The sequence below is a fragment of the Corvus kubaryi genome, unplaced genomic scaffold (genome assembly GCF_017639235.1).
Source record: "Corvus kubaryi isolate FWS band 111438036 unplaced genomic scaffold, C.kubaryi_AGA036_p1.0 split3-37296, whole genome shotgun sequence".
Classification (NCBI taxonomy): Eukaryota; Metazoa; Chordata; class Aves; order Passeriformes; family Corvidae; genus Corvus; species Corvus kubaryi.
Genome location: NW_024582086.1, coordinates 124,711 through 152,016, shown reverse-complemented (window position 1 = coordinate 152,016; position 27,306 = coordinate 124,711). Strand labels below are relative to the sequence as shown.

Sequence of the window (27,306 nt, the reverse complement as noted above, 5' to 3'; positions counted from 1 at the left end):
GGAAACAGAGGAAAACAAAAAGTGTACTATACATTAGGAGAAGCATCTGCATATGGATTTAAGAAATTTGTGCTGTGTAATATTTCAGTGCTTAGAACAGCTACATATGATGATGATTATTCCTGAAAATGACATGTAATCTATTCAGAGTCCCAAATCATGTTTTTTCCATTTGCAATGGCTGAAATTTGCTGTGCTTTCATGAACCCTTTGTCTGATTTTTTTTTTTTTTAAAGAAAATGAGAGCAGTAACAGGTTGGAATTCTGTCTTGTTTCAGGTTCTGGATATACTTAACACCAGTACAGATATGGCAGAAGTGATCCGTGATTACAATATGGTAAGAATTACGATATTTGCTATACTTTAGCAGTGAAATGGTGTGTCACTTTCTTGGTGCTTTGAATGTCTGACATATCTAACAAAGCATAGCACTGACTTAAAACTTAGCCATTTTTTTCCAGTTAAATTATTCATAATGTTGGCAACAGGTTAGCAGTAAGACAATTGCCTGAAGTGTTGTGTTAACAGCCCCATGATAGTTTTCTGTGATTTAAATTTAAGAGGGGTGTTATCCCAACCCAAATTATGAGCGTTAAAATGTCTTTTTTATTTTTTGGGAGCACAGGACACTAGTCTTAGGAGAGGTAAATTTAGGTAGACTACGCTGCCTTGTAAAGCTGCCTGGTCTTCTGTACATTAAGTTCTCTTTTGTCTTCAGCCTTTTAAATGTCTCCAGTGTAAAAAATAGTAAATAGGTCTCTGACATAGCCATCACAAAATTAATGAGTTTTGTTCTTCCTTTGCTTTCCTTCTTTATTTTCTAACATGTACTCTTAAGTGTTAAGGTGTGAGTGGCGTATTTTATTTCTTATGATCAATTTGTCCATAAGCAAAAGAAACCAGTTTCAGTAAAGGTTGTTTTGATAACTTGAAAAATTACCTGAATATTTCTTGGTCAAAACAACTTTTTTTCCCTTGCATTTGATTGAATAATAAGATACAATGTCTGTGTAATAAAGAGAAGAATGCCTTTCATCCTGTCCGTGTAGTTTTAAAGGTATTTTGCTAAGTGTTTCAGTAATAGATCCCAGAGTAATAGTGAGTGAATCAATTTCTCTAGAAGTATTCAAAAGATGTGTACATGCCGTATTTAGGGATATGGTTTAATGGTGAGCTTGTCAGTGCTGAATTAAGGGTTGGACCTGATGATCTTAGAGGTGTTTTCCAACCTGTATGGTTCCATGATTTATTACAAACTTGGTTGTGCTCCAATTTTTTTTTTTTTTTTTTTAAGTTAAAGGTTCAGAATGACCGAGACACTCAGAGTATGGATAAAATTTTCACAGAAAGACAAGTGTAAGTACATTAAGTGTATGTTTTTCATCTTTGAATAACTCAATTTCTCCTATCTCAGCTTGGGAAAGTTGAAATGTTACCTGTTAGCCTAACAGTGCAATGCATATCGGAAGTGATGCCTGAACAATTTCAAGATGATATGTTAGTGCCAGGTTGCAGCTGGAGTTCCTAGTGTTAAACTCCTGTTACTCCCCTGAAGATAATTACTATGTCATTCAGGAAGAGTTAGATGGCAATGGAGAGTCCTGTCTCTTGGCAATCTGGTGTCAAGTTTTGGGAGTTTTGTTGTGTTGTAGCAGAGTGAAGAAAGCAAGCAGAAGTGGGAACTAGACCTTTGCCTTTCTGGTAAGGTAAGGCTGTGTAGAGGGAAAGATGAGGACTGTGAGATGCTTGCAATAGGAATTAGTAAGAATTTTGTGAGAATGGCTTGTGTAGTGATAGGCTGAGAGGGTGAGTTTTTGAGATAGTTAATTTAGGCACAAGAGGGGTGCAGGAGAATGCTATATGATCCTGCTCATTGCCAGTGAAAGCAATGAGGCTTTATGTACCAGTAAGCCATCCGAAGCAACCAATTTACCAGTTAATAATGTCACATTGCATTAATACTGCAGTTTTCAACAGCTTGCAAATGTGTCTGTTGCACCCTGAATGCATTTTTAAGTGTTAAGAAAATATGAAGAGAAAATACTTGGTTCAGTAGCAATGCAGTAATGGTAATTTATCATTGCACTGTACATACAAGTTTTTGGGAATACAGCAGTTGGTCTTTCTTGCTCTGCTAATTTGGGTAAAAAAATACCCAAATGCTCCATTCTCTGATTGTGTTAGTTTTGCCTAATAGACTGCAGAGCTGTTCCAGCACTGATTTGAAGCCAGCCCCCAGTCTGGCTGTGGTCAGCTTCAACATTTTTGAGAAATTATTTTTCTCTTCTAGACCTCCTCACAATGAAAGTATTCGTGATTATGCCAACATCACCTGCTACTTTGTTCATGTCAAACAATATACATTAGGCCCCCCAATATAAGTAGCCAAATAGATTTTATAAAAAAGTGGATTATGAGTATTTTTTGCATGGTTTTAAGTATTTGTTGTGTCAATAATGCATGCATATGACCCCATTTTTTAACTTCGTGATTGACGCAGCAAAATCTTGTTGCGGATTTGGCAAGATGAAAGGAGACAGACTGCATAACTTCATTCTGTCTTGTACAAGGGCAGCATAAAATGGACGTATAAGAGTACAATGTTTTTAAAATGTCAGTTCAGCATCCATTGTTTAAGACATTAATGCTCCTCATTTACATAAATATCTATGTATTTATCCTCCATAAATCCATCTTCTTCATCTCTGCATGCATGAACTTTCTCAAATATTACGATGGGTTCTTCACTGCTTGTACCCGATACTGAAGGAGAAGAGCACGTGTCAGCTGAGAACTCCTGTTCAAACATCTCTGAGTTATTTTCTTCCAGACGACGGTGACGGTAGCTGATCAAGTAGTGATACCATGCTGGGCATTTTACAGCAGTAAAAATCAGGAGTGTAGTGCCTAGGACAAACCCTAGGACACCCACTAGGAAGGTCCAACTTTTGCCAACAAGTGGTAACTCTTTAAAAAAAACAGGAAAAAAGAAGAGTTATCTTCATGAGGAATACTAGCAAGAACTCTTGTAGGATTTTTTTCATAGTTAAATTGAGAACTCACAAAGTAAACATTGATAGGGGAATTACTGTCTCCAGAGCTTTTGTAGAATGTTGTTGCTGTGTTATGGAGTCAATAACATCACAGAGATTGGTAATATATGTGCATCTCATTTCATAGCAATATAAGTCTACCTTGCATATTTATGAAAAATAATTGTTTCAAAGTCTACTTCAAAGGTAAAGTTCTGGGGACATATAAAAGATTTTAAAAAAAAAAATTAATGATTTTTTTTCTGAAAGTTAAATTCCAAGATTAGGCTTTGGAAAAAAATAATCAGTAATTGGTTTCAAATTTTATTTCCGAGGCTTTACTTTTTATCTGGTAATAATGTCTGAACCCTAAAATAAGATGTCTTTGACATATCCTTTCAGTTGTGTTTCTTTAATAATAAAAAATTCAGTAAACTATATTTGCCAATAGTCTTTATTTAGAAGCTGTTTTTATGTGCTGGCCACTACCCTAAAACAAATTGTAAGGTGGTACAGCTAAAGAAACATGTCACAGTGGTAGCTTATAATTTGTGTATATATCTGTAGATGTATTTCCTACGTTAGCCAGAAGGAAGAAGTAAAGCTTTTCAGGATTGAAGACTTAACTTGCACGTAAGATTAACATTGAAAGGTGAAGAAAGGTGAGGAGACTATCACTGAAATTTCCAGAGAATGTGCAATGTGCATTCATGTCCTTTATACTGAACACATTTAGGATGGGAGAAAAATCTGTAAGTTCACGCTATCACATTTTAGGAGCACAGCTACATGTAGAAAGCAGTTAGTTTGGAAAAAGCAAATTTTTTTTAAAGTTACTTCCCTAGTTCTGTTAGGCAGAGATCTAGACAATTTATCTGAATTTTAGGGCTTTGAAATTTCGTCATCATTTTTTAGTATCATTTAAGAATGGGGGGGTTTATCTGTTTTGAACACTTACTCAGTAAACCTTAACATTCCTTGTAATGTGTGTGACTGTCTACAAGAACCTGGAAATATGCTTGTTCTGTAGCCCTGGCTTTTATGGAAGAGTCATAGTGTACTAGGAATGCAAAACAATATAGAGTCTTGGAACAGCAAATCAAACAGCTCATAAGCAGTAAAGTGAAATATCTGTGTATTACCTGCTCGTGTTCCATTGTTTCCAGTGATGTTGTTTGGAGTCAGAACTGTTATTAAGGCACTACTTCTAAGACTAACAGCAGGAGTGGAAGTTACAGTGTTTTCTAAAAGAGTCTTTTCAGTTTTGCAGTCAGCAGGTTGGATAGCTGCCATCTTGATGGAGATTTTTTCCGTGTTTGGCAATGTACATGTAGTGTTGCTTTCATTTTCTGTGAATGTGAGCAGGGAAGAGGCTATGAGTTAGTGGTAATTTTTTGGCACTCTAATCTAAAAAAATCTCATGGATAGCTATTGTATTACTGCATAATATGGGTAAATTGGTGGTGGATTTTATCCACATCAGAAAAAAATGCACAGTTAAGCTATTTGATGTAAAAAAATATGAAATGCTGCCCTTACCAAAACTTACCCAATGTCACATTGGAGGCAGTTAGCCATATCTGTAAGTCAAGGAGGTCACAGGAGCAGATCCATGGGTTTCCAGCTAAAACAATTTTAATCAGTCTAAAAGATGATTTTATATGAAAATATTTCAGAAAGTTATACTGTAGATTTAAAACTGTCAGGCTTTCTAGAAAAGTAAATGTATCTGAATCCAGCTGAGCAATCATGTTATAGGATAGATTCAACACTGAGAGTTGCTTTAATCCTGCAAATGCTGCTTTATGAACAGTGCTAATAGAGTTGTTGCTAATATCCAGAGTTACGAGTTTTTTCAGATTGTAGAAGCTGTTATTGCATAATACAGTAATGTTGTTTTCATTCAGATGAAGTTCAGTGAGGTTAATAAAATGTCCAAGAATCTCTTTGTCATGATCTTCTAAAGTGATTTTATTGTTTTTGAGGCTTAATTTAGTGACATTTTGAAGAAGGTTGAGGGGGATATTAAAGAGGTTTTTTCCAGAGTCCTCACAAGCAACCTGTTGAAAAAAAGAGAGTGACAACAATTAAATACAGTGGAAAAGTCTACTAATAAAGGTGTCTCAGTGAGGACTGTTGAAGGCAAGAGAAAACTTATCTTCTATTTTGTAATGCTGTCACTTTAAAAGAAAAGTTACATTGCTCTTCATGAAGTTTTATTTATATCTTTCTTAATTAACTCATGGTCTGGTGATAACAGCAGAATGAATCCTCCTTGTGTGTAGAGACCTGATGTTCCAGAGCACTTAGTGCTGAGCTCTGTGCTTAGATGCAAGGGTCTTTAGGTGATGGTCATCCAAAATGTAACCAGTTTGGCATACTGTTTTGGAATTAATATTTGGAATTAATTATTTGTTGGGTAAAAAATGAACTCCTTTCCTACATAATCTGGAAAGAAGGTGTCATAGAGAAAGTTTATTCAAGACTGCAAATTAATTCAAATTTTTTTGATTTCTGTAATGTATTTTTCTAAAAACACCTATGTTTACTCTTAATTTAAAATAACATCCTTAGAGCAGACCTTCAACAAAACATTTATTATATATATATTTGTTATAGCACTTCATTTTGGTTTTCTGTGTTGAAGTTTAGCGTAGCTGCAGTCTTTTCAGATTTGAGTGTTTGCTCTCAATACCTTGAAATATTTCTATTTTCTGAGAAGAGTACATTTATTTATATATGTAAAGAGGCATTCCTGTTGTCTGGAAGAATTTGAGGTACAAAATCATCTCAAATATGTTTCAGTGTTGTTCACCCACTTACAATGACTGCCATCAGCTAACTGTCCATTACACTACTTCTTACTTGCATTTTTGTATTTCTTTCTTCAGGACATATGTTTATGAAACACATTTGAAGCAGAAAGCACTTTAAAAACTATCTTTCAAAAATAAGGGTAGTCCAGATCAATGTAAAACTTACAGTTTGGGAAGTAATGTTGCAGTCAGCAGTTACTGGATTCAGAAACAGCATTCCAGCCCAGATCACAAGCCAATAGAGTTTCATGTTTGGAGCCTAGTAAAAAGCATGTTTGCACATCAAGACCAGAGTACCAGTGTCTTCTGTAGCGGTAGTTTAACGTATTAATAGATACAATTATTTCAATGATAGTTTAATAAATTTTGTTCTACATAAATACTTTCTAATGTAAAATTAAGTGGAGAAACAGGGGGTATCAGAACCAGCTTTCACTTAATTGAGCCAAACCTAAAATCCAGTGTGCGGACTGTATCAGCAAATAGAAAAGGGATTGGTTAGACAAGTTAATAGAGAAAAACATCATAAATGTATAAAACAAATAGGCAGGGCTGTACTCTTTAGTATCCCTGTTCAAGCAATTATGGGTACTGAAAGACTATGACTGGAGTAAACTGCAGAAAGTATTGATGCTTGCGTGCTCTCCCTGTACAATTTCTCTCATTGCCTCTGACAGAGGCAGGTACTGTACTAGACAATTGTTGGTTTGTCCAGTCAGATTTCTTGTATGTTCTTATGCAAGTTACTAAGCATTTTCTGTGAATTTTTAATTAGAAGATCAATCTTTCGATCTCTTATTGTCCATAATATCACCTATAAAATGACATAAACCTGGATTTCTCTATTAGGAAGGTATAGTTGTTGCTCTGATCTTTGGAACTAAGTAAACATGGTTCAGTCTCTAGTGATGGAGTTTTTGTACAGATTTGAGCCTTGTTTTTTGAAAGTTAGGAAAGATCCTACAAATAGTATTTACTGTGGTATTAACATCTCTCAAAGAAGGGGTCTCTCAGTCATTGCCTTTGAATCAGGCACTATTTGCACTATCTATTCATTTTGAGCAGAAATGTTACACCATGTCTGTGACAAGTTAGTCCCTGTTTATGCCACACTTGAATGAAAATGTTGTGTAAAAGTCAATGAATCTTTAATTTTTCCAGTTTTTCTTAAGCATCTGAAAAGATAGGCATTTAATCTTAGTATCTCCTTGCCAGATATCTTCCAGAGTAAAAGAAACCCAAAAGGTAAAGTGTAAGATACTTGTTTAAAGTGAGCTGTACAGAGCATTCACTGAATTTAACAGAAAAGAGTGGGGGAAATTACATAAGGAAGTTTAATTGCACGAACAATGGTAAGTATAGGCAGCCCATCAGATTTACAAAACCTCCACCAGTCCTTAAAATGAGTGCCAGGAGGCCTTTGCTGATCATTATGATATAAATGAGGTCATAGAACAAACTGGTCAAGTCTATTTGATAACTTCTATATATTTGCATGTCAGAGGATTGACCTCACTCACCTAACTGAATCAGCCTGGAAATTTCATAACTTCTTGGAAAGAAGAGGAAGATAAATGCCACTTAGTCTGCTCTGATCCATTGTGTATTTCTACTTCTGTCAGAATCTTATATTGCATACAAAAAGAGTTCATAAACCTTTTGCCATTTAGCCATTATCCGCGGCAGGGACAAGGAGTGCTAGCAGCAGCAGCCCATGTGGAATTTTTTATGTTCTGTATTAGGTTTTGCACTTGTCAGTGGTGGTACTGGTGGCCTGCATATTTTTTTAGCCAGCTTGTGTATTGTTAGTGGAAAACATGATGCACTTTGAGAATTTCTGAAATTACTATTTTAAAATCTGGATCTTGTAGTGTATTTGGACTTTAAAGATACAGCTTCCTAGATGTTCAGAAACAGAACAGGTCTTAACCTGGCAATTTATAAATACAGATAAATGGTATTATTGTAGTTTTCAGATTACAAGACAAGAACTGTCTTAAATAGAGTCGGAAACTATATTAAATATTGTTCTTAATATTAAACTGTAAGTTACTAGCAACCAAGTTGAAAATTTAGGTATGAACATATGTCTAAGTCAGAAACATAATTCCTAGCTCTTACTTTAGTTTCTACTGAAAAGATAGGGGATTTCTTACAAATGTGACTGCCTGCATTTTGTGTATGTGAACCTGTATAATCAGTAGAAGAACAGGAAAGCATCTGTAATTTTAGTTGCAGTCCAGCATTTTACTAGAAACAGATTTTACAAACCGCTGTTTAAACTAACTGCTTTGAAAAGAAACTCAGCCTAGTAATACATTGACAATACATTGGTAGTACTTCGATATTTCCTTGTAATTAGAAGTGCTTTCTTAAAAATTTCCATCTGAGAACTTTGAAAATCATATAATTTAAAAACAATGTAATGATTTTTGTTTTTCTGGGAAGGTTATTGAGTTTATATAATCAGTCTGATTTTCAGAGTCTGTTCCCCAGCTTTCTAATGAAGTAGAATTTACTTAATAACTCAGCATGTCCAAGGTTCATATTAATTCCTGAAGTTTTAATATACCTTGAGATACGTTTTCTTCCAGTCTAGCAACAAAGTTATACTAATAAATCTTTGCCTGCATTTTGAATTAGACATGCTAAGTGTCTTACCTTTCTGCTGCTTCTTACAGGTATCATATGTACCTATGTGTAGATTTTTCAGTGCACTGACAAGAAATAACATGGTGAACCAGCACTTTGTTTTTCTTCAACCTTTGTACCTGATGAATAACCAGGCAGTGTAAAAAAATAATAACCCTAGAAAATCCTTAGCAAAAGATTGACTAAGTTGAGCAACTTCTTATAATCGTCTTGGGATTTAATTGGATCATCAGCCAATAGGAAAGTCTAACTGTAATATGCTGAAGTGTCAAGTTCCAGTTCGTAGAGGAAGCAGTGAGTTTAAATGCCACAGGTAATTTACAAGCAAGTTGAGTTATAATCAATTAAAGAAATTCCGGAGACGGAAAAAGACTTTCATTTTTAATTTGATTAGTCATCAAATGAAGAAAATGTCAGGATATTTGCATACCAAAGTAAAGCTTCCTAGTAGCTAGTTAACTCTGTAAGTGCTTGTGTCTTGGAGGCATCATCGTCAGAGGAGCTGCAGGGCGATACATAAGGATGTCTGTAATAAGAACTGTATTTAAGGAAGAAGTTCCAAAAACAAATCATACTTGCTCTGGAGTGAATGTCTATGTACAGGCTGAAAAAAAGGGATTATATTGATATACAGGCACTGTGTCCTATAAATTTTTACTTGCATTAGTGCTCATTCTGTCCAATGCACACCACCAAACTACAGAAGAGTTCATCTCCTTTCCATCTCCATTCCTCTCCAATATGTGGCTGTAGAAATTGTTTTGCTTCACTGTGTCTTTGTTGTTATTGGCACTTTGTTTTTGCATAATATCTCAAAACATTCTGCAGCTTTTCTGAGCTTCATCCCTGATTCAGCTTCATCCATAGTGTTCAAATTACTCACAGTAACAAACTGTGTTTCTGTGACAGCCATTTCTGATTTTTTTACTGCCTCTTGAAAAATCACTAAGTTGCAGCTTCCCCTCAGAAGGTTTCTACCAGAGAAGATGCATCACAGTAAGTCAGACACTTCTGGTCTCAAGGACATGCTGGATCATCTTGAAGTATTTAGCCAGGAGTCCATATCATGTAAGAAAAGGAGAAGTGCCTCATGTTAAGAGGCTACTCTTTAATTTATCCACACACACTTTGAATAGAGGAGGCTGGAAAAGGGGGTTTCATTCCTTGTCCTGCTTTACATGCTTTAAATCTCAGGCACAGATGAGAGAAATCCCATAGAGCTTTGAGATACCACTACCCTCAAGAGTGGTACTGCTATACATGGAGCAAACTGTATTCTCTCCCTTTCTGAAGGTTCCAGTGATATCCAGGAAAGACACTATGTTTGTGTTTAAATACAAGCTCACTCTAAGCCATACTGCAGTGTCTCCAGGAGAATTACATGTAGTGTGGAGGCTTCTTCTGAAAATCAACACCCTTAGCATTTTGTTGAATTTTTTACTGCGCTTTCTCTGTTTTCTTTCTTCCGTGTCTGAAGCTGGGCTTGATTTGAGAGAAACTCTCACTGCTGAGACCTTGCAACAGCTTTCATAGGCCCACATTGAGGCATGAGGAGCATTCAGTAAAGAAGTAACATGAAAGCTCCCTGACAACTCCTAGTTCCACGCCTTCCAAAAGGTCTTGGATCAAACTACTCTTATAGCTTAAAAAAAAGCTCATTTCCACTACCGTATGTAACATAATTAGCCATTTATAAACTGGTGCACTTGCAGTGAGGGCCTTGTTCTTTGGACTGCGTCTGAATAAATTTGTTTTAGTCCCAAGAGGGTATTAAATTTAATGTCATATTACAGCCATCCAGTATTTCTTATTCAGTCCCAATGCTTGCCAAATTTGCCATACTTAGTGGGAGATCATCACTTTGTTGTGTTTCATCACCATCAGGTCGAAAGCATTTTTGCAGCATGGCCTGCTAACCTGATGGAATTTCTATATAATATGCTCAGTTTCCTGGAGATTATAGATCTCCTTGGAAGCTAGTTGGAAGTGGTTACATTTTTTAAGCTCTTTTGAGAATTCCTTGTAAGTGATGAAAACTGTGGGGAAAGGCTGAGGGAACTGGCATTGTTTAATCTCTAGAAGAGAAGGCTTAGGGGGTATTTTGTCAAAGTAAATACCTGATGGGCAGGGATTAAGAAAGTGGAGCTGCTCTCAGTGATGCCAAAGGGCAGGACAAATGACAATGGCCATATATTGGAGAACAGGGAACTCCATTTAAACATCAGAAAAAACTCTTCTGTTTGTAAGAGTGAACAAACATCAAAGCATTGCCTAAACAGGTTATGGGGTATCCATCCTTCAAGATACTGAAAACCTGAAAAAGACGCTGACAACCTGCTCTAGGTGACCATGCTTTGAGTAGTGCACAGGTTGGACCAGACAACCTTCAGAAGTCCATTCCAATGGCAACTCTACTCTGCTTCTACAATATTTTCATTATTTCTTTACCCTGAAATTATCATGGTGCAGTTCCAATATTTTGCATCGTCTCTTAAACCTGAGGGCATTCTTGTCTGCAGTCTTTGATCCAATAGTGTCAGTTACACAATTTACCACTTGTCATCTTGCAACTTGGGAACAGTTAATGAAAAAGAGGAGAAAAAAAAGTCCTGGATGAAGGTATTCAGCTGATTTTATCATTCTTAACAGCAGAAATCACTCTGGAAACAAGCAAACTGTTTCAGCAGCAATCTTTCATGAACAATGAAGGGAATTAAGGTATACTGTTCAGGTTATACTATATATATATGTAAGGGTATACATATAAGGGTATGTATATAAGGTATACTCTCAGGAGTGGTTTTGTTTAAATTTCCTTTAACTGTGTTCTCAGATTGACTCTCTAGCTTTCAGGAATTTCATAGAAATTACTAGACTTATCATAAAACAGTGAGAACAGTTCTTTATGCATTCTTTAAATCTGCTAAGACAGTTGCTTGTAGCTCACTATAGCTGAAATGGTAAAGTTTTTGTATTTGCAGACTATTGATTTCCTAAAAAGATTAAAGTCCTGAATCAAGAATGTAAAAAAGCCTAGTTTCTTAGTTATTGCGTAGTTAAAAAACTACACTGCTTAGACTTCTGCAACCACTCTCCATTGTAATCAGCAATTCTTTGCAAAGAGTAATCTTTTCATCATCATCATCTGGTACCGCCAAGTCGTGATGTCTATATAATATATTTTCTTAATGTGCATTCACAAATTGCATACCAGCTTCTTTATTTCAAACTGTCTGTTGTTACTCCAGAAATTCTGATTAAGTGCAACTGAGAGGGAGTACTATACTTTTGCCAGTGTTGAGACCAATGCAGATAGACAGAGCAGGAGTGCTGGAAAAACACGATGTGGGTATTGTAAAGGCAGAGAATTCTCCTGTATTTCATTTTGTGAATGTTTGTATACCTAATCCAGCTCCAAGAGGATTAGGTACAAGCTGGTAACTCCTTTTTTATAGAGTCTGGGCTTTTGATGTTACACTGAGCATTTCAGTGAGGCTGAAGGAGTACTGGAGTTTGAAATGAGTGCTTACAGTATATATTAACTGGTGAAAGTTACAAAACCCTTATATTTTTACAGCACAGAAAAGTTAATTCAAGCTGTAGAAGAAGATATCAAGCGTGAAAAGGTTGTGGCAGATGACATAATGAAAGACACGTCGCAGGAAAATCAAGCTAAATATATGGAGATGAAAGCTGCTAATGAAAAACTCTCCCAGGTTTGCTTGTTTCATTATGCTTACCTAAAATATTTCTTAAACTGGCTTCATGGTTTAGATAAAATTTAAGTACTAAAGAGCTTGACAACAGAGTAATACAATAAAAAAGCTTGCTGGTATCTTACTCAATTGTAGAAGTACCTGAAAATAGAGCAATTGACTAAGACCAAATACTTTGTCTTTTTGTATCTAATACTTTAAGAAGAAATAATGTTCCCAGTTTTCTGTTTAAATTTAGGGATTCACGTGCAGATTTTAAAAGCCACTGCAATACGTAGATGTTTCATGATGTGCAAAAAGCAAGCAAAAGGGAAAAATAACCCCTGCAATTTCTGTAGTTCAGTAGAAAGTTTTCTTCTTGTGTACAAAAGCAAATCTGACTAGCTTTTTCTATTATTATATTGTTGTATGTCTGAATGTATCAAAAAATGAACTGGGTTTTATAAAATGTTCACTAATCCTAATGTTAACAACGGTAACATTTCTAGGCTCTCTGGGATGATCTAGTTCAGGCTGTGCAGTCTTGAAAGTTTCTCTGTATAGTCTGTACAGAGATGACTTCGGTGTTTCCCATCTGTCTTAGGATGAGCTGAATCAATACTCAGGGTTCACCTGTCTCTTTCTGGACTATAAATAAACTGTTGTGGCTGGTTCAGATTTTAAAATTTGACTCTAAATTTCTGAAGGACAGATAATAAGTTCCAACTGCGGTACTGATTTTAAGAAAAATAATAGTGGAAAAAGGGCAAAAATTTTTTTGCTAGTAGCGCAACTGCAAGTAACAATGATAAGAGTAATGGAAAAGTTGGATGCTGAAATCAAGTGTTTATTACATCTGAGTTATGTGAAGGAGTTGGACACAGTCTTGTCTTTCAAATTTTTGAGAGCAGCAGTGGAATAGTTTACAGCATTTTATACATACTGAGGGTTAAAGCAAAAAAGTAATAAACCAAGTAGAAATTTTTATCTGAATTTTGCGTTTTGCTTCCTCTTTAGGAATTGATTGTTCAACAGCAGGAATTGGATGCACTAAATGTAGAGGAAGAGAGTCTAAGAGCTGTATGTATGATAACAAGTGCTCTCTGTACTAACCTTCCCTGAATGCTATTGTAAAGAAGAAAAAATACCTATAATTTCTCTTCCTTAAATTTTCAGATACTGTAGGATCATGCTGTAGCATGGGATGCCAAATCTGCCTCTCTGGTTTCTACTAATAATTTCTGATCAGTTTTGGGTAAAAATGTGTTATTGAGGAGATTTTTTTCATATTGGTTCTTCCATGGATAAAAGGATCTGTGAGCTGAAACATACAGTCGGAAAGTATAATTTTCAAATACTACTAGACATTTTTCAGTCCTTTTGAATATTGTATATAGTTTGAAATTCCCTAGAAACTGTGAAGTAGTAAATCTACTCAGAAAATTGGCCCAAGGAAGAACTTGTAAATCAAGAAGTAACTGATTGGGATATTCTATTCCAGTAAATGTAATATTGATAATATGGATTATAAATTTTACTTTTTATAAAGTCCTTTATAAAATACTTTTTACTTTCTCTGTGCTTTTTGTAAGAAATAAGCTTCACTTGTATAGGTAGGTGTTGCTTAACTAAAGCATGATTGCCGCAATGCTCTCTTGCCATCTGAAAATAGCTAGTAGGTGTTTGCTTTTCCCAACAGGAAATAGCACACTCTGGGGTGAAACAGAAAGCTGTACAGATGTATGAAAAGCTCCACGAGCTCAAGGAACATCGAGATAAAATGATTGCTGAGGATAAGAACGTGGAGTCTCCACAGGAGGAAAGAGAGAGATTACTAAACCAGGCAAGAACAGAAAATGTTGTTATGTAAAAGATTCTCCAAGTCAGTGTTTTTAGGGGTGGTAATAATTGAAAATACTTAAGTTTGAATCTTGCCTATATTTATGCTCTAGGCAGCTCAAATAATCTGAAATTAAGAATAGTTAATGAATTGGAAGTTTGGGGTATTTCTGGTTCAGCCAAAACCTGGAGACCTTTTGAAGCAGGTTCAGAGGAGGGCTGTGAAGATAATCCCAGGGCTGGAGCACCTCTTCTGTGAAGACAGGATGAGAGAGTTGGAGCTGTTCATCCTGGAAAAGAGAAAGCTCTGGAGGGACCTTATAGCCACATCCAGTACCTAAAGAGATATATTTACCTTTATAAAAAAATAGGCCGAGTGACTTTTTTACACAGGCAGAAAGTGATAAGATGGGGGGGAATTTTAAAGTAAAAGATAAGAGGTTTAGATTAGATGTTAGGAAGACTTTCTTTACTGTTGGGGTGGTGCGGCACTGGAACATGTGAATGCTCCATCCCTGGACATGTTCAAGGCCACGTTGGATGGGGTCCTGAGCAACCTGATCTAGTGGGTGGCATCCCTTCCCATGGCAGGGCTGGGGAGCAGGGGGAAGGGTGAGTTGGAAACAGATGATCTTTAACATCCCTTCTAACCCAAACCATTCTATTATTTTAAGAAAACTAAATTGGCACAGTGAGCTTTTTAGCTGGTTTTGTTCCAATTCATGAGACATGTTGGTTGGGAAAACTGGTCCAGTTGAACAGCTCTTGTAATTAACTCCAGAGAGTATCTTTGTAGGGTGCTGAACAGGTATACCAGTCCAGGAGTAATTGGATCAGTTTACAATAGCCTACACTGTAACTACCCATTTCTACTTTATGGACTATTGGTCTGAATGACTAATGGTAAGTGTATTTCATTTTTAAAAGTATGATTTTTAAACATTTGGAAGACATAACACTTAAATCATATCACTTCTTGTTGGACAGTGTCACAAATTTGTGATTTCAAATGCCAAGTTTCGATTCCATGTATTTTGAATTTAGATTTTTTTTAATTTTCCTTTTTTCATTTGTAGATTTAATTTCATATGTTAAAGTTGTTTAACTTTTTTATAGGTTAAAGATGATAGTCAAAAAATTGCAAGCATGGAAAGACAGTGAGTAACCCCATTATGCTGTTGCTATAAATTACATGTACACCCTAAAGACACATAGTTGTGTTCCATCATGTCTTTCTATAGACTTTTAGAACATCACCACATCTTCAAACCTGTACTAGTGTTAACCTTCCACAAAGAATAGAAGATGTTTTTCTGTTTCCAGTAAACAAGTTTTATAGTGGTAAAACCTTTAGGTCTGCATAATAAGATACTTCCATCCCTTATGAACACACCTTGAGAATATGAATTGGTAGTAGCACTGACATAAACTTGCTTAAGGCTGAAGAAGACATTGATTTTGTAAGAGCTGCTCCTTTGGGACAGCTGTGAAATTGAACCTGCATTACGCTGCAGCCACATTTTGAAGTTTGTTTATGTGTTCTTAAAACCTAAGAGTCACAAAAGTTCCATTCTAAAGAGTAGAAGGGCATTGCTTCTTGATCCTTGGGTATTGGGTCTTTCAGAACACTTGCCAGGAAGTCAAGTAAATTTTATAATAAATAGTATGTATCGAGGAGTAGATAAAACAGTACAGTATTTTCTGATTTTGAGCCTTTTGATTTCTCTTTCTTTAAAGAAAAATTGAGATAATTCATAAAATCTCCTAGAAACAGTTTTAAATTCTTTTGAACAATATTCCCAACTAAAATTGTTGGTCAATTTTTAATGCATTTTAATTGGATAATAAATTGCTTGACAGAATTTTTTAATAGATAAAAATAACAAAGATTTATATTTGAGATTTTATGTAGAAATGTATTAAAGGTAATTTCATTTCACACTTTGATTGATTATGTAGCAGAGTGTTTTATTTGGAAATTTCTTAGTGGATTTTAGTGAATACAGTTTAAGGAATACAGTTACTTGTTGCAGTTTAACAATCATGTTGTACCTCTGCAAAGTTGAATAGCAGCCAGCAGAGGGACTAGTTGAGTAAGTTAAGAATTACTGATGACTCAACAAAAAATGCTTTTTAATAAAAAGGAGCTACAGTACTTCTATTTAATAGACAGAGGACTAAAGTGACAGATGATTTACACATACCTTTTATAATAACAAGAATCATTCTGATACTCTTTTGGTTTTGGTAAATAGAGATTTTCTATTTTTATTCTGACTTCTCTCTGCAGTTTTGTCTAAAATAAAGTATTTTACAATACAGTTTTAACCTTGACTTTCATTATCTATTTGTCAGGTTGGCAGAAGTAAAAGGAAAAATAGACCATTTTAAAAAGGTCATTCAACGACTTGATATGGATCTGGAGAACCATCGAGGTAATATGTTTAGAGGCGTAGCAGACTAGGCAGAGCTGCATCACTTTGTTCTATAACAAACTGTTATACCTATTAGTTGCTTAAAACTTTTAGGCTTATGCAAACGTTCAGTACTCACCAGCATGAGAAGTTCTGTGTCTCCAAGTACAGCCTGTTCTTTTCAGACATAAGAAATGGGGAGTACCCACCTTTAGTGGAACATTAAACAAATTCGTATTGAAAATTACCGTATAAAATAATAGGACAGCTGTCTGGTTTTCCATCCAATTTGATTTTTAATATTGCTTGAAGAATAGAAGTGTATCTTACTGGAAGCACTGCGGAACAAGTTCATATTTAGAAACGCTTTCATTAATTTTACATGATCTGTTACACTGTCGGCAAATGTGGAATTGAGAATATTTAATAGCAATGTGTAAAGCAGACAGAATTCAGTATTATTTTTACCTGTCTTTGAAACTTCTTAGGTTGATCTTTGCAAGAAGAGTTTGTAAGCTGCCCAGGAATGGCCTTAGCTTATACTGACTTCCAGCAAACACGTGCTGCTAGTGCTTAGGATGGGAATTTATCCTAGCACTGGAAGTTACAGTTCTGGAGGAAGTAACTTTAGTTTGAGCATCAGTCCTTAATAGCTGTAAAAGGTTCTCCATAAAATGAAGATTCATGCAATGAAAAACCTTCTTTTGATTGTAAGAAATCTTGTTCAGATAGGAATTTCATAAGTATATGCCTGCATTCTGAAAGTCTCTATAAGAAGTTATTTAACTTCTATAGAATTAACGAATTGATGTTCTTCTTATTTTATGCCTTTTCTTGGGCAATCAGTGTAAAATCTGGCTGTAAGTGTCTTCCAGGTGAATAAGTATCTAAAAATCTGCCTCTAAACAAATGTTTCAGACATCTGTTTATCATCTTCTGCATGACAGAATATTTCTACATTAATCTGTTTATCATCTTTTGCATGGCAAAATACTTCATATTTCTATGGATAGTTCATTATTTTTGTGCAAATATTTATTAAGACTGTTTTATTAGCTTTTGTGTTTCCAGATAATATCATTGCAAACTTTATTGTCCTTTAATTTTTCCTTTCTGTTTGGCTTGCAACCGTTTTTTATTTTAACTTTGGAGAAATGCAGAAGGTAAGAAGCAAGTTGCTTTTCACATTTTATAGTTCAGTTTACACACACAGTCATTCCTTGCTGGACTGTGTCTTTCACTGCTTTAGAAAAGTCTGTTGAAGAAGAGAGTTTGAAGCATATGTAGGAGAAAGCACATGCTCTCTGTCAGCGTATCGGAACCAGTCAGAATACTGAGAATCAAGTTACCTTGTGGTATAATGTAGAGGGAATTACACCTATTGGTGTAACACAGAGGGAATAGATATATTAATAAGGAGTCTCTTTAAGGCACAAAAATGTAAACTCCCAATGCCACCTTCTCTAGTGAATGGGGAGAGAATCGCAGAGGGCAATTCATACCTCAGCTCTAAATCAGCATCTTGGTGTGTCCTTGAAATTCTTGTGCTTTCCCCTTCCCTAGTCACTTTACTTCTGGATCAGTATTTAAACATTATTACATAGCATTCCCAAAATTCAGCTCTAAAGTTTTTTTTATGTAAATATCAGGTGAAATAGAAAGTACAAAAAAAAAAAAAAAGAAACTTTAACTAAGGATTTTTTAATGTTTCAGGATAAATATTTCAGTGCTAGAAATATTTTTGAGCGGGGAAAAGTCAAACAGACCATGTTGAAATAACTGTTTTTAGGTTTTGCCTGAAAAAATCTAAATAAGTAAATAGTTCACTCACTTATTACATGGTTTATATATTAGCAGTTAACTTTAATGATCAGTCAAAGTCAACATTAATTCAAATGCAACAGACTTAATCCTTCATAAATTGCAGGAGAGGTTAAGATATATGTGCATTAATGGCATATTTTAAAGAAAACTTATTATAAAGACATCTCAAAGTTGTGGTCTTCAAATATTTTTTTCTTTAAACACTTTGACAGATCATGTAACTGTTTCATGGCTCACGATTACCAGAATTTTTAAGAGTAGAACAGGCTAAGTTATTAACTATTGGAGCCTTGCCTTGCAAAATGAAAGAGAGAGTCCAATAAGGAACAAAGCCACAGCTGCAAGGAAGCTGAAGCAGAATCAAAGTCTCTTAGGGCCCCTCAGGTGTTCTTATTGTTTGTATATACTAGATAAAAAGGAAAGCATAGGGGTGTACAAATAAAAAGTCAGAGAGAAATTTGCTTGCTCAGTTTTATCTGTATCTGTCTGATTATTTTACTTTGTATTCTTTAAAATTAAAAGATTATGTTAAATATAAAGCAGACAATTAAAAATTTAGATGTTTGAAACTTAAAATTATTTTTAGGAAATGAATTGTCTCATCTTCTTGTGACAAATATATCAGGTGTCCCACTTTACTAATACATATAAATTATGAGTTATTTATGATCAGTAGTCGAATTTAAAGATAGAGTGAATATGTATATTATTCCTTATTTCTAATACCACTATATTGAAGGTGTATGGAAATGTTCTTTCAAACTTAATTGTAGAAAGCTTTCTGTGTGTTTTATTTTCCTAGTCCATTGCTTGTACAGTTCTCCTGTTTATTTCCCTGAGATTATCAGTTTCTTTGAAGCCATGTATCCCTGTGAAAGTCCATTGCAATAGGTGAAAGTGCAGTTGAAATGGCTTATATATTAAACAGGGCTGCAGAAAGTTTTAACTCATCATGGTGCCCAAATACGCAGAAGCATTTGTTCTCTATTGTTTAAATTCACTTGACTTCAGAAAAACCCTGTGAACTTCCTTTGTCCATACCAAGTATTTATCCCACTCCTATCTATCAGAAATTGTAACACCTGAAAGGTTCTAAAAATTGCATTGAGGCTGATTTATTAAGGTATCTTCTTTTTTAATATTAAAAGGTATATGACATAGTTGACCTGACTACATTAAATTAAATAGGATGTATCCTGTGGTTCCTAGGCATGTACAAATTTTATTTTTGAAACAGTCATTTTGCTTCCTGAAGGAATCCAGGCCTGAGACAATATAAAGTTAAATTAATGTTACATCTCTTGTAGGAGAAGAAAATTGGAAATACAAGGAATTGAAGAAGAGGGAAGAAAGCATGGACAGTAAGTTGTCTAATATTATTTAGCTTAATATTACATATATATATAAATATTATTAGGCCTAAGTTCACTAAAATACAGGTTTCATTTTGTTGTTAAAACAGTTAATTTATAGCTGCAAAGAACTGATGTGCTGATCTTTGCATAAAGTTCTATGGTCTTGTTCTGTGGACAAGATAATTGAAGTCTTACGGGACAGTCACAAACATTTGGAGCGTCTTTCAAGGCTTTTCATCAAGCATTAAAGATCTAGGAACACAACTTTATTTCATGAAAGCAAGGCTGTAATTAATTGCTTAAGTGATTAAAAGCAGAACTTCAAAATGGACGACTATAGATATCATGTAATTCTTTAAAATTAAGGCTTCTCATATCTATTTACTCAAGATGAATGTTGCTAAATCCTTGTTACATATTAAAAAGTTACAATGTTGTAGAGATTTTGGTAGAAACTAACCGAGGATGAAAACAACTGGGTTCAAGTATACCTTATACATAGTACTGTAGGAGACAGCTTACAAAAAAAAGTTGGTCAGCAAAAGGGAAAATGGTCAGTAAACATGCCATAGAGGTTCAAGGGATATAACACCTTTTTTTAAGTGTTCTCTAAAAATGTTCTATATAACTTATGGCTAGCATGATACTGAAAGAAAGGTCTCAGCTGACAATAAGAGAAGATGAATAAGACAAAACTCAGGGAGTTTTTGTGTTTTCAAATTCCAGGTTTCCTGAGAAGCAAAAAGACAAAAGCTCCCTTGATCTGGGTTTTCAGTATTGATACAGATGATGTCAGCAGGGCTTCACTTTTTGGGTTTTGGTTCTGCTTCTACCCTTCATCAAAGGTTATTGATACAGTTCTGGACCAGTTAGTAATTTGGGGGACCTGAGAGCTGAGAGATTTGGGGGAACATACAGGAGTCTTAAGGATGGGAAAAGAGCAAATATGGTGCCTGTGTAGAAGAAGAGGGGACAATTAAATACATACCAGTCGGATTAGTATCAATTTGCAGAAATAATTTGGAAAAACTAAGCAAGCAAACAATATGTAAATGTTACAGGAACAGGAGTATGAATAACACTAGTACTGATGTGTCGAATACAAACATCTTTTTTCCTTTTTTTGACAGAAAAACACTGCAGAATAAGGAAGGTGTAGCAGATGATGTGTACTTTAACTTCAGTACATCTTCTGCTGTCTTGTGGTGTTTCTAGAAGCAAGCTAGGCCAATATTGTCCATTTTTAACCTATATTGTGCATTCAGTTAAAAAATTATTAATTGTGAAAGATTCAATGCCAAAATGAAAGGATGTATTGTGTAGAGTTTTGCAGTGTGCTGGATGTTCAGGTTAGTCAGTATTTTTCTTAATCAGTTGGATGATGGGAGAAAGCATCTTAGAGAACAGTTTCACAGAAAATGTTCCATCGGAAAAGCTGAAATCATGTTGGAGACATGGTTAGAATTTAGTGTAATTTTCTTATGTTAGAAATTAATTACAAAAAAGTTTGAAAAGGACTGAGTGTAAGTTTCTGCACTCAAGAGTAATCAACAGCAAAAATGCAGAGTAGGGAGCAGTTCATTAGGTACAGCTCTGTGGTGTGGCTCAGAGAGTGAAAGACAAAGCTGAGCAGTATCAGACTAACATGGAAAATGCCACAACAGTAGGTATACATTGGAATGTCAGTTGTTAGACATCCGAAGTAATGTTTTTTCCTGTGCATCAAATACTTCAGATGGTTGTATTGTCTCTAGTTCTGCACATAAAGAAAGGGGCTGTCAGTCCTGAAGAAAACTGATGGGGATATGCAGAAAGCATGACCTGCAAGGAAATATGAAAGAATGAGTCTTTTATTTTAGAAAATTTATGACAGTTGTCAAATGTGTAAAAAGGCTGTTTCAAATAGTAACTGAATAATTTATTTCTGTATATATGAGGAGGATAGAAAAGGAGTAATATACCACTAGCTGCAGAAAGATTTCTGGTTGGATATTAGTAAAAACTTCGTAACAATAACATTTACCAAGTGTTGAAATAGATTGTCCAGAATTGTAGAGTATCTATCAGGAGCTGTGTGCGTGAAGAATATGGACAACTATCTGAATTACTGACATATAACTGGTTTTGTCCTGGAGCAAGTGAATTAATTAGATGAGCTCTTGCAGTCTCTTGCATTCAAGAGTTTTTATGAGTCTGTGAAATACACAGCATTCAAATGAAACAAGATCAATCAGACAAGTGTAATGAAAAAATAAGTTGCTTGCAAAAAAGCAGTGCCATGAGATGTAAATATGGACCTTGCTTAATGTTTCTAAATAAATTCAAAGGTTTGAAACAAAAAGCACATAAAAAGTCCAGAATGCCAAAGGAGAAAAACACTAGTCAAATTATACAGCTACAGTTCTGAGGTCCTAATTTCACTGTTGCAGACTCACTTTTACAGAATTACATTCATATCTGTGGATATTATGTATATTAGTTTTATTGTTTCATATTTATAAATGTGTGAAAATGCTTTTCAATCACTGTCAAATCCTTCTTGCCCAAACAAGGACTTCTCCAGTTTTTATCCAGATAAAAAGTGTGCAAACTCTTATGGTTCCCAAGTGCTCTTGTGTGTATAAGCCATGTTTCAAGAGGAGACCCAGCAAGAAAGAAATTATCGTAACTTAGAGCTCTGGGCAGCATCTTGCTGGCTTCTAACTTCCATGTGATGTGTCCAGGATGTTTCATTTTAGAATATCTCTGTCACCAGAAATACAATGTGGTATTCCTAGAACACAGATACAGAGTGCCTACCACCATTACAACTGTGTTGTCAGATTCAGTTGGACAATTACTAAAATGAACATAAATTAGACTTGTAGCTAAGGGAAATAATACAGAAGGGAAGAGGTGATACCAGGTCTCAAGTCTTCAGCAGTGTTTGGCATTTAGTCCAGGCCATTGGAGATAATAAAGTTACCTGTTTCCTTTGTTTAGCCCATGTTGATAGCTTGCAGAAAAATGAGGACCAACAACTGCTGGGACTAGCATTTAGAAAAGCATCAGAAATAGTGGGGATGAAATTTCTTTCCTATTGGGTGGCAACCCTCACCTAAACACAAGAAGGTGGTGGCCTTGTGTCCAATGTGTAACTGGAATAATTCTTCTCATTTTCATTCCAGCCCGTAAGTTGACAAGTTTCAAGGTCTCTTATCTGAAACTGTACTGCTTAGCAATTTAATACGAAGTTTTGACTGGAAACAACATTTCAACCACTCAAGTAAGAGCTTTCTTTTTTGTGTTTGTTAATCTCTAGATTTTCTTGAGACGTTTGAGGATGTGAAGAGTCAGGAATTGGAACGAAAGGCCCAAATAGAAGCCAACGTTGTTGCGCTCCTGGAGCTTACCAGCAGGGTAAGCATTTCCATCCACCTTTGGCAAGCTAGGAGTTTAGACACACAGAACAGGAGAGTGGCTGGATAAAGAAGGATGATTGGTTTTATATGTTTATATTTATCTACATAATAGTCTCTTAAAATGATCAAACATTAAACCATGTGCAGCTGTAGTTAAAAAAAGGATTTGTTTAATTTCTCTTTTTTTTCTGGGGGAAGAGTTTTGAATAGTATGTAATATTGTGACAAGAACAAAGAAATATTTGCATAATTTCTATAATTCTTCATCTCTGTTGTAACTAACATCAATAATGATAAACATTTCCAAATACTGCAGATAAAACTACTGCAATATTTTGTTTATCCAAAGTTTGCAAATCTCAGCTCATGGGTATTCTGTCACTAGTGTTATGTAACTAAAAAAATATTCCAGTTGTGTCTCTGATATACTAAAGGTATGTCTGAAATGCCCTGCTGTATAATATTTAATGTAAATATTATATATTAATAATGCAACAGTTCAGAAACTGTTCCCATTTACAGTCTGCCCTTTTTTTCACTTTCAAGACTTCTTTTTATGTTCTTAACTCCCATGGATTTTTTTATGTTATGGAAAACTTTCATCTGAGTAATATTTTGATTCTATGATTATTTTAATTGTCTTCTTCCTACTTCAATACAGTACACCATAAGATATATTTTAGGCACCATCACTTACTTTACAATAGACCTATATGGCAGCACAGTTTATATTTGCTGCGTTTTGTTTTCATCTGTGCTGGTCTGTCAATACATCTTTTATCAGAAGTTAGCAGAATGAAAATCATTCACATTTAAATCACTTCAGATTATTTCCAGTATTCTAAGTCTTTGTAGTAGAAAAGGCAAATAACAATGTCATAGGACAGGAGATTTTCTTACTTGTCCAGTTACCACTTGTTGTTTCAAAAATACAGCATGTTGTTATTGTTGTTGGTAATACACAGAATCTGAATCATATGAAACAAATTTCATCTGTTACCAATCAAGAGCTGAAGATTATGCAGGAAGACCTCACTTTCAAATCAAATGAAATGCAGAAATCACAGAGCACTGCTAAGAGTCTGATTACAGGTGAGATCAGCAACAGACTTTCTAATTAATTCCTTAAAATAATAAAAGACTACCTGCATTGTTACACTGATAACATGTAGAAGATCCCCAAATATTAGATATCAAGTGATCTCCACATATTAAAATACAGTGGCAAGTTCACAAATTGAAGTGCTTGTGGGTAACAAGTTATTTATTTTTCTCAATTTATTTATATCTATTATAATCTATTAGATATTGTATATTATACATTTATAGTAAGAGTGTATACTTATTTATACTTACCTTACTATTATCACTAAATAATCATTTTCCTTGCACAGATACATGTCAAACAGGGGTATTTTAATACAGGGGTTGAATTAAGCTAGTATTTGATTTTACTAATACTTACCTCAAAATAAGATCTTTCACGACCTTGAAAGTGTATTTAATAAACTGAAGCGGAGTTTTCCATAGTTATCTCACCATGTATTATTTGTAAATTTAATTCTTAGTATCACTTATTTATGGTTTATGCTTTTCCAAAGGGATATGTACCTCAGGCAATTAACTGACAACAACAGTGAGTAGCTCTCAAATCCCGAGGCTTTGGTTCTGCAAAGTGAATACTCATTTTGACTTCATTTTCAAAATACTCAAATACTTACTAGCATCTTCAGGATGTTCTCTGTAATTTCAAAAAGCGGACAGTAGTTTTCGTTCATTCCCGTAACAAGTATCTCTTTAGTTCTTTATTTGCACCGCTTATGGTAGAATTGTTTTCACAATTCTATGTCTTTGCCAGTATCGTTATTGGTTCAGCAAACCTTTCCTTGTTTGTTTGGCGTAAAGGAAGGGGCAGGAATTAAGAACTATAAATCATTTTGTTAGAAGTCTCTTACATGATGTACTTCGTAGTAATTTTCAAAAGAGCAGCCGGTATTGTGACTTCAAAGTAGATATGAGCAAATTAGAAGTTGTTTGGCACAAAATGTTAGAGAAATTGATTTTCTGGTGTGTGTTTGAACACTTACTGTTTGCTTGTCTGCAAAGACTCATTTTGAAGTTGTAGTCTAATTTAAATTTCTGGGCCATATATCAGAAGTTCAAATATGACTTTTTGTTCTTTCATATAGGTATCATTTCTGACTATTTTACAATATAAGGATGTTTTGGAAGCACATAGTGCTGTAGAGGCATTATTGAAAGACATACTTCTTTCTCTGCAAGGGAAGAGAAGGAAGTTACAGTACATAATTTTCAGCAGACAATTTAAATTATTCCTAAGTAAATGTCTGACAGCTAGGATTCACAGATAGTATAATGAACTACTTAAGATTCTTTCAGAAATACAGTGAATGCTCAGTTTGCACTGTTGAAGTTCCTTCTAACCTTTGAATTATAGCACAGTCGTCTTCAGGATTCTTTTGTTATGATTAAAATCTGAATTTCCATATTTTCTTGCCATAACAAAGATATAAAAAGTCCACCAGCAGAACCCTTAAAAACAATAAAAAAGAAAAGGAAACCGTGAAGGGTAAACAAAAGTGCTGATGGCATGGTTTCCCAAAAACATTTCCTTGGGTCACTGTAGTTTGTTCTGAGAATTTGCCACTATGTACACACTGCATGCTAGACACTGCAACTTCATGGCCTATCAGAAGGAACTGGGCTGCATCCTCTTCCTGTCTCTTCCCCTAGAGAAATTCTGAGGTTTTTTCAGTTTTGAGGTTTTTTCACTGAGTCTGCTGCTGGATAAGGATAAAATTTGCCCCTTCCAGTTTCTTTCCCATTCTCCAGAAAGTGTGAATGGATAGGAATACCCATTGCAGTCTCATCATAGTTGTATTAGACAGAACAGAACAAGAAAATTTTTTTTTCCTTTTTGGCATTTAGGTTGGTACTACTCTTTACATGTAAAATAAATTCCAACTGGTCAACTATGTATAATTTTAAAATAACAAAATACAGATATACAGAACAACTATATAAAAAGTGAAAATGCTCTGATAAGACCTAAGTAAATCCTCATGAACATCTATAGTTGTTTTCTGCTATTTCTTTCTTATCTGAATTTATTTAATAATTCTACTTTTTACTATTTCTGATCTAAGATTCTCATTTATTGATGTCCTTAAGCATTTGTCTTTAAACCACAGTGCTGTGGGAACAAGAGAAGTAAAGCTGTGATCTGTTCAGTTGTGGTTTATAATCTGTCATTAACCAATTCAATGTTAACTTCAGTGAGAAACTCTGAGCCGTTATAAAATATTGTAGACAGAGAGAAAGTGTTTTCTTAAGCCCTTTGCAGTGGAAGGCAGACTGTGAATTACTTACATGCAAAGCAATGCAAAATATTTTAATTTAAAATCCTTCTTTTAATTTGCAAGGGAAATTTTCATATTTATATAAATGCTCTTTGCACATAGAGGACACTTTCAATCTTACCTTATGGATCCGTATTCCTCAGGAGAATTGCAAATGGCACACAAAAATCTTGGTTTGTCTTTTTTTTCATTCTGACGTTCCTAAAGAAATCATGAACGTGCTCTGTAATAAGCCAGAAGTGTTGATAAAAACAAATGTTTCACTCTAAAAAATAAGTATATGGCATAAATACACAAGAAGAGAGATGAGTACCTTGCTCTGAGTGTTTTGATCAAGTGAGATTTTCCCATAGAAGTCCACTGACAAAACTATATCCACAGTTTGTGGAAAGGTGAACTGTCCTTCTATCACATAGAGACATCTATTTTCTTCTGCCTTAAAGATTTATACTGCCTTGGTTAAGTTGGGGAGGCAATTTTCTGTCCTTTTTTCATCAGATCAGCACAAATCTCAAAATACAAACCTATGCCAAGAAAAGTTTCTTTGTGCAGTCTCATCCCTCCCAATAGCCCATGTTGCCTGATACTTTGAAATATAGGAAAAAAACTCCATTATCTATATCATTCTTCTGAGTTAGACACAGATCTGAAACATAAGAGGATGTACCCATGTGTTTAATATTCAGGAACATGAGTGAAATACAATGACAGGTCACAAAACCATACAAACTAAGACTAACCAACCTCTAGTCCTTCCCCACTCTGGGTAGGTAACTTACCCTCAAGACTGAGTCAAAGTATTTTTATTACTTGGTATATCTTTATTGTTTCTTCTCACACATGTCTCATGCCTGGACAGTTTCAGTCTCCACAGTTACCTTTGTCAGAATCCACCCA

At 34.9% G+C, this 27,306-nt stretch overlaps 2 protein-coding genes across 4 annotated transcripts in view; one reads left to right on the top strand and one right to left on the bottom strand.

The window, feature by feature from the left end:
• IFT74 (intraflagellar transport 74) overlaps positions 1–27,306 on the top strand; it is a 36,831-nt gene that overhangs the window by 3,198 nt on the left and 6,327 nt on the right. For 2 of the 3 annotated variants that reach the window (XM_042015301.1, XM_042015302.1), the window contains exons 7-17: positions 279–338; positions 1,296–1,357; positions 12,079–12,217; positions 13,214–13,276; positions 13,896–14,039; positions 15,152–15,192; positions 16,391–16,470; positions 17,610–17,612; positions 19,581–19,634; positions 22,930–23,027; positions 23,995–24,121. In XM_042015301.1, coding sequence (XP_041871235.1) covers positions 279–338; positions 1,296–1,357; positions 12,079–12,217; positions 13,214–13,276; positions 13,896–14,039; positions 15,152–15,192; positions 16,391–16,470; positions 17,610–17,612; positions 19,581–19,634; positions 22,930–23,027; positions 23,995–24,121 — 871 coding nt within the window. The remainder of the gene's footprint in view (positions 1–278; positions 339–1,295; positions 1,358–12,078; positions 12,218–13,213; positions 13,277–13,895; positions 14,040–15,151; positions 15,193–16,390; positions 16,471–17,609; positions 17,613–19,580; positions 19,635–22,929; positions 23,028–23,994; positions 24,122–27,306) is intronic. The other variant, XM_042015303.1, reaches the window with a different exon arrangement.
• Positions 170–8,660, bottom strand: LRRC19 (leucine rich repeat containing 19). Its single transcript, XM_042015304.1, has 5 exons — positions 8,511–8,660; positions 6,016–6,108; positions 4,583–5,093; positions 4,176–4,382; positions 170–2,968 (listed from the first exon to the last, which is right to left on the bottom strand). Exons 1-5 carry the CDS (start codon positions 8,535–8,537, stop codon positions 2,643–2,645), a joined length of 1,164 nt encoding a protein of 387 aa, XP_041871238.1. The 5' UTR covers positions 8,538–8,660; the 3' UTR covers positions 170–2,642.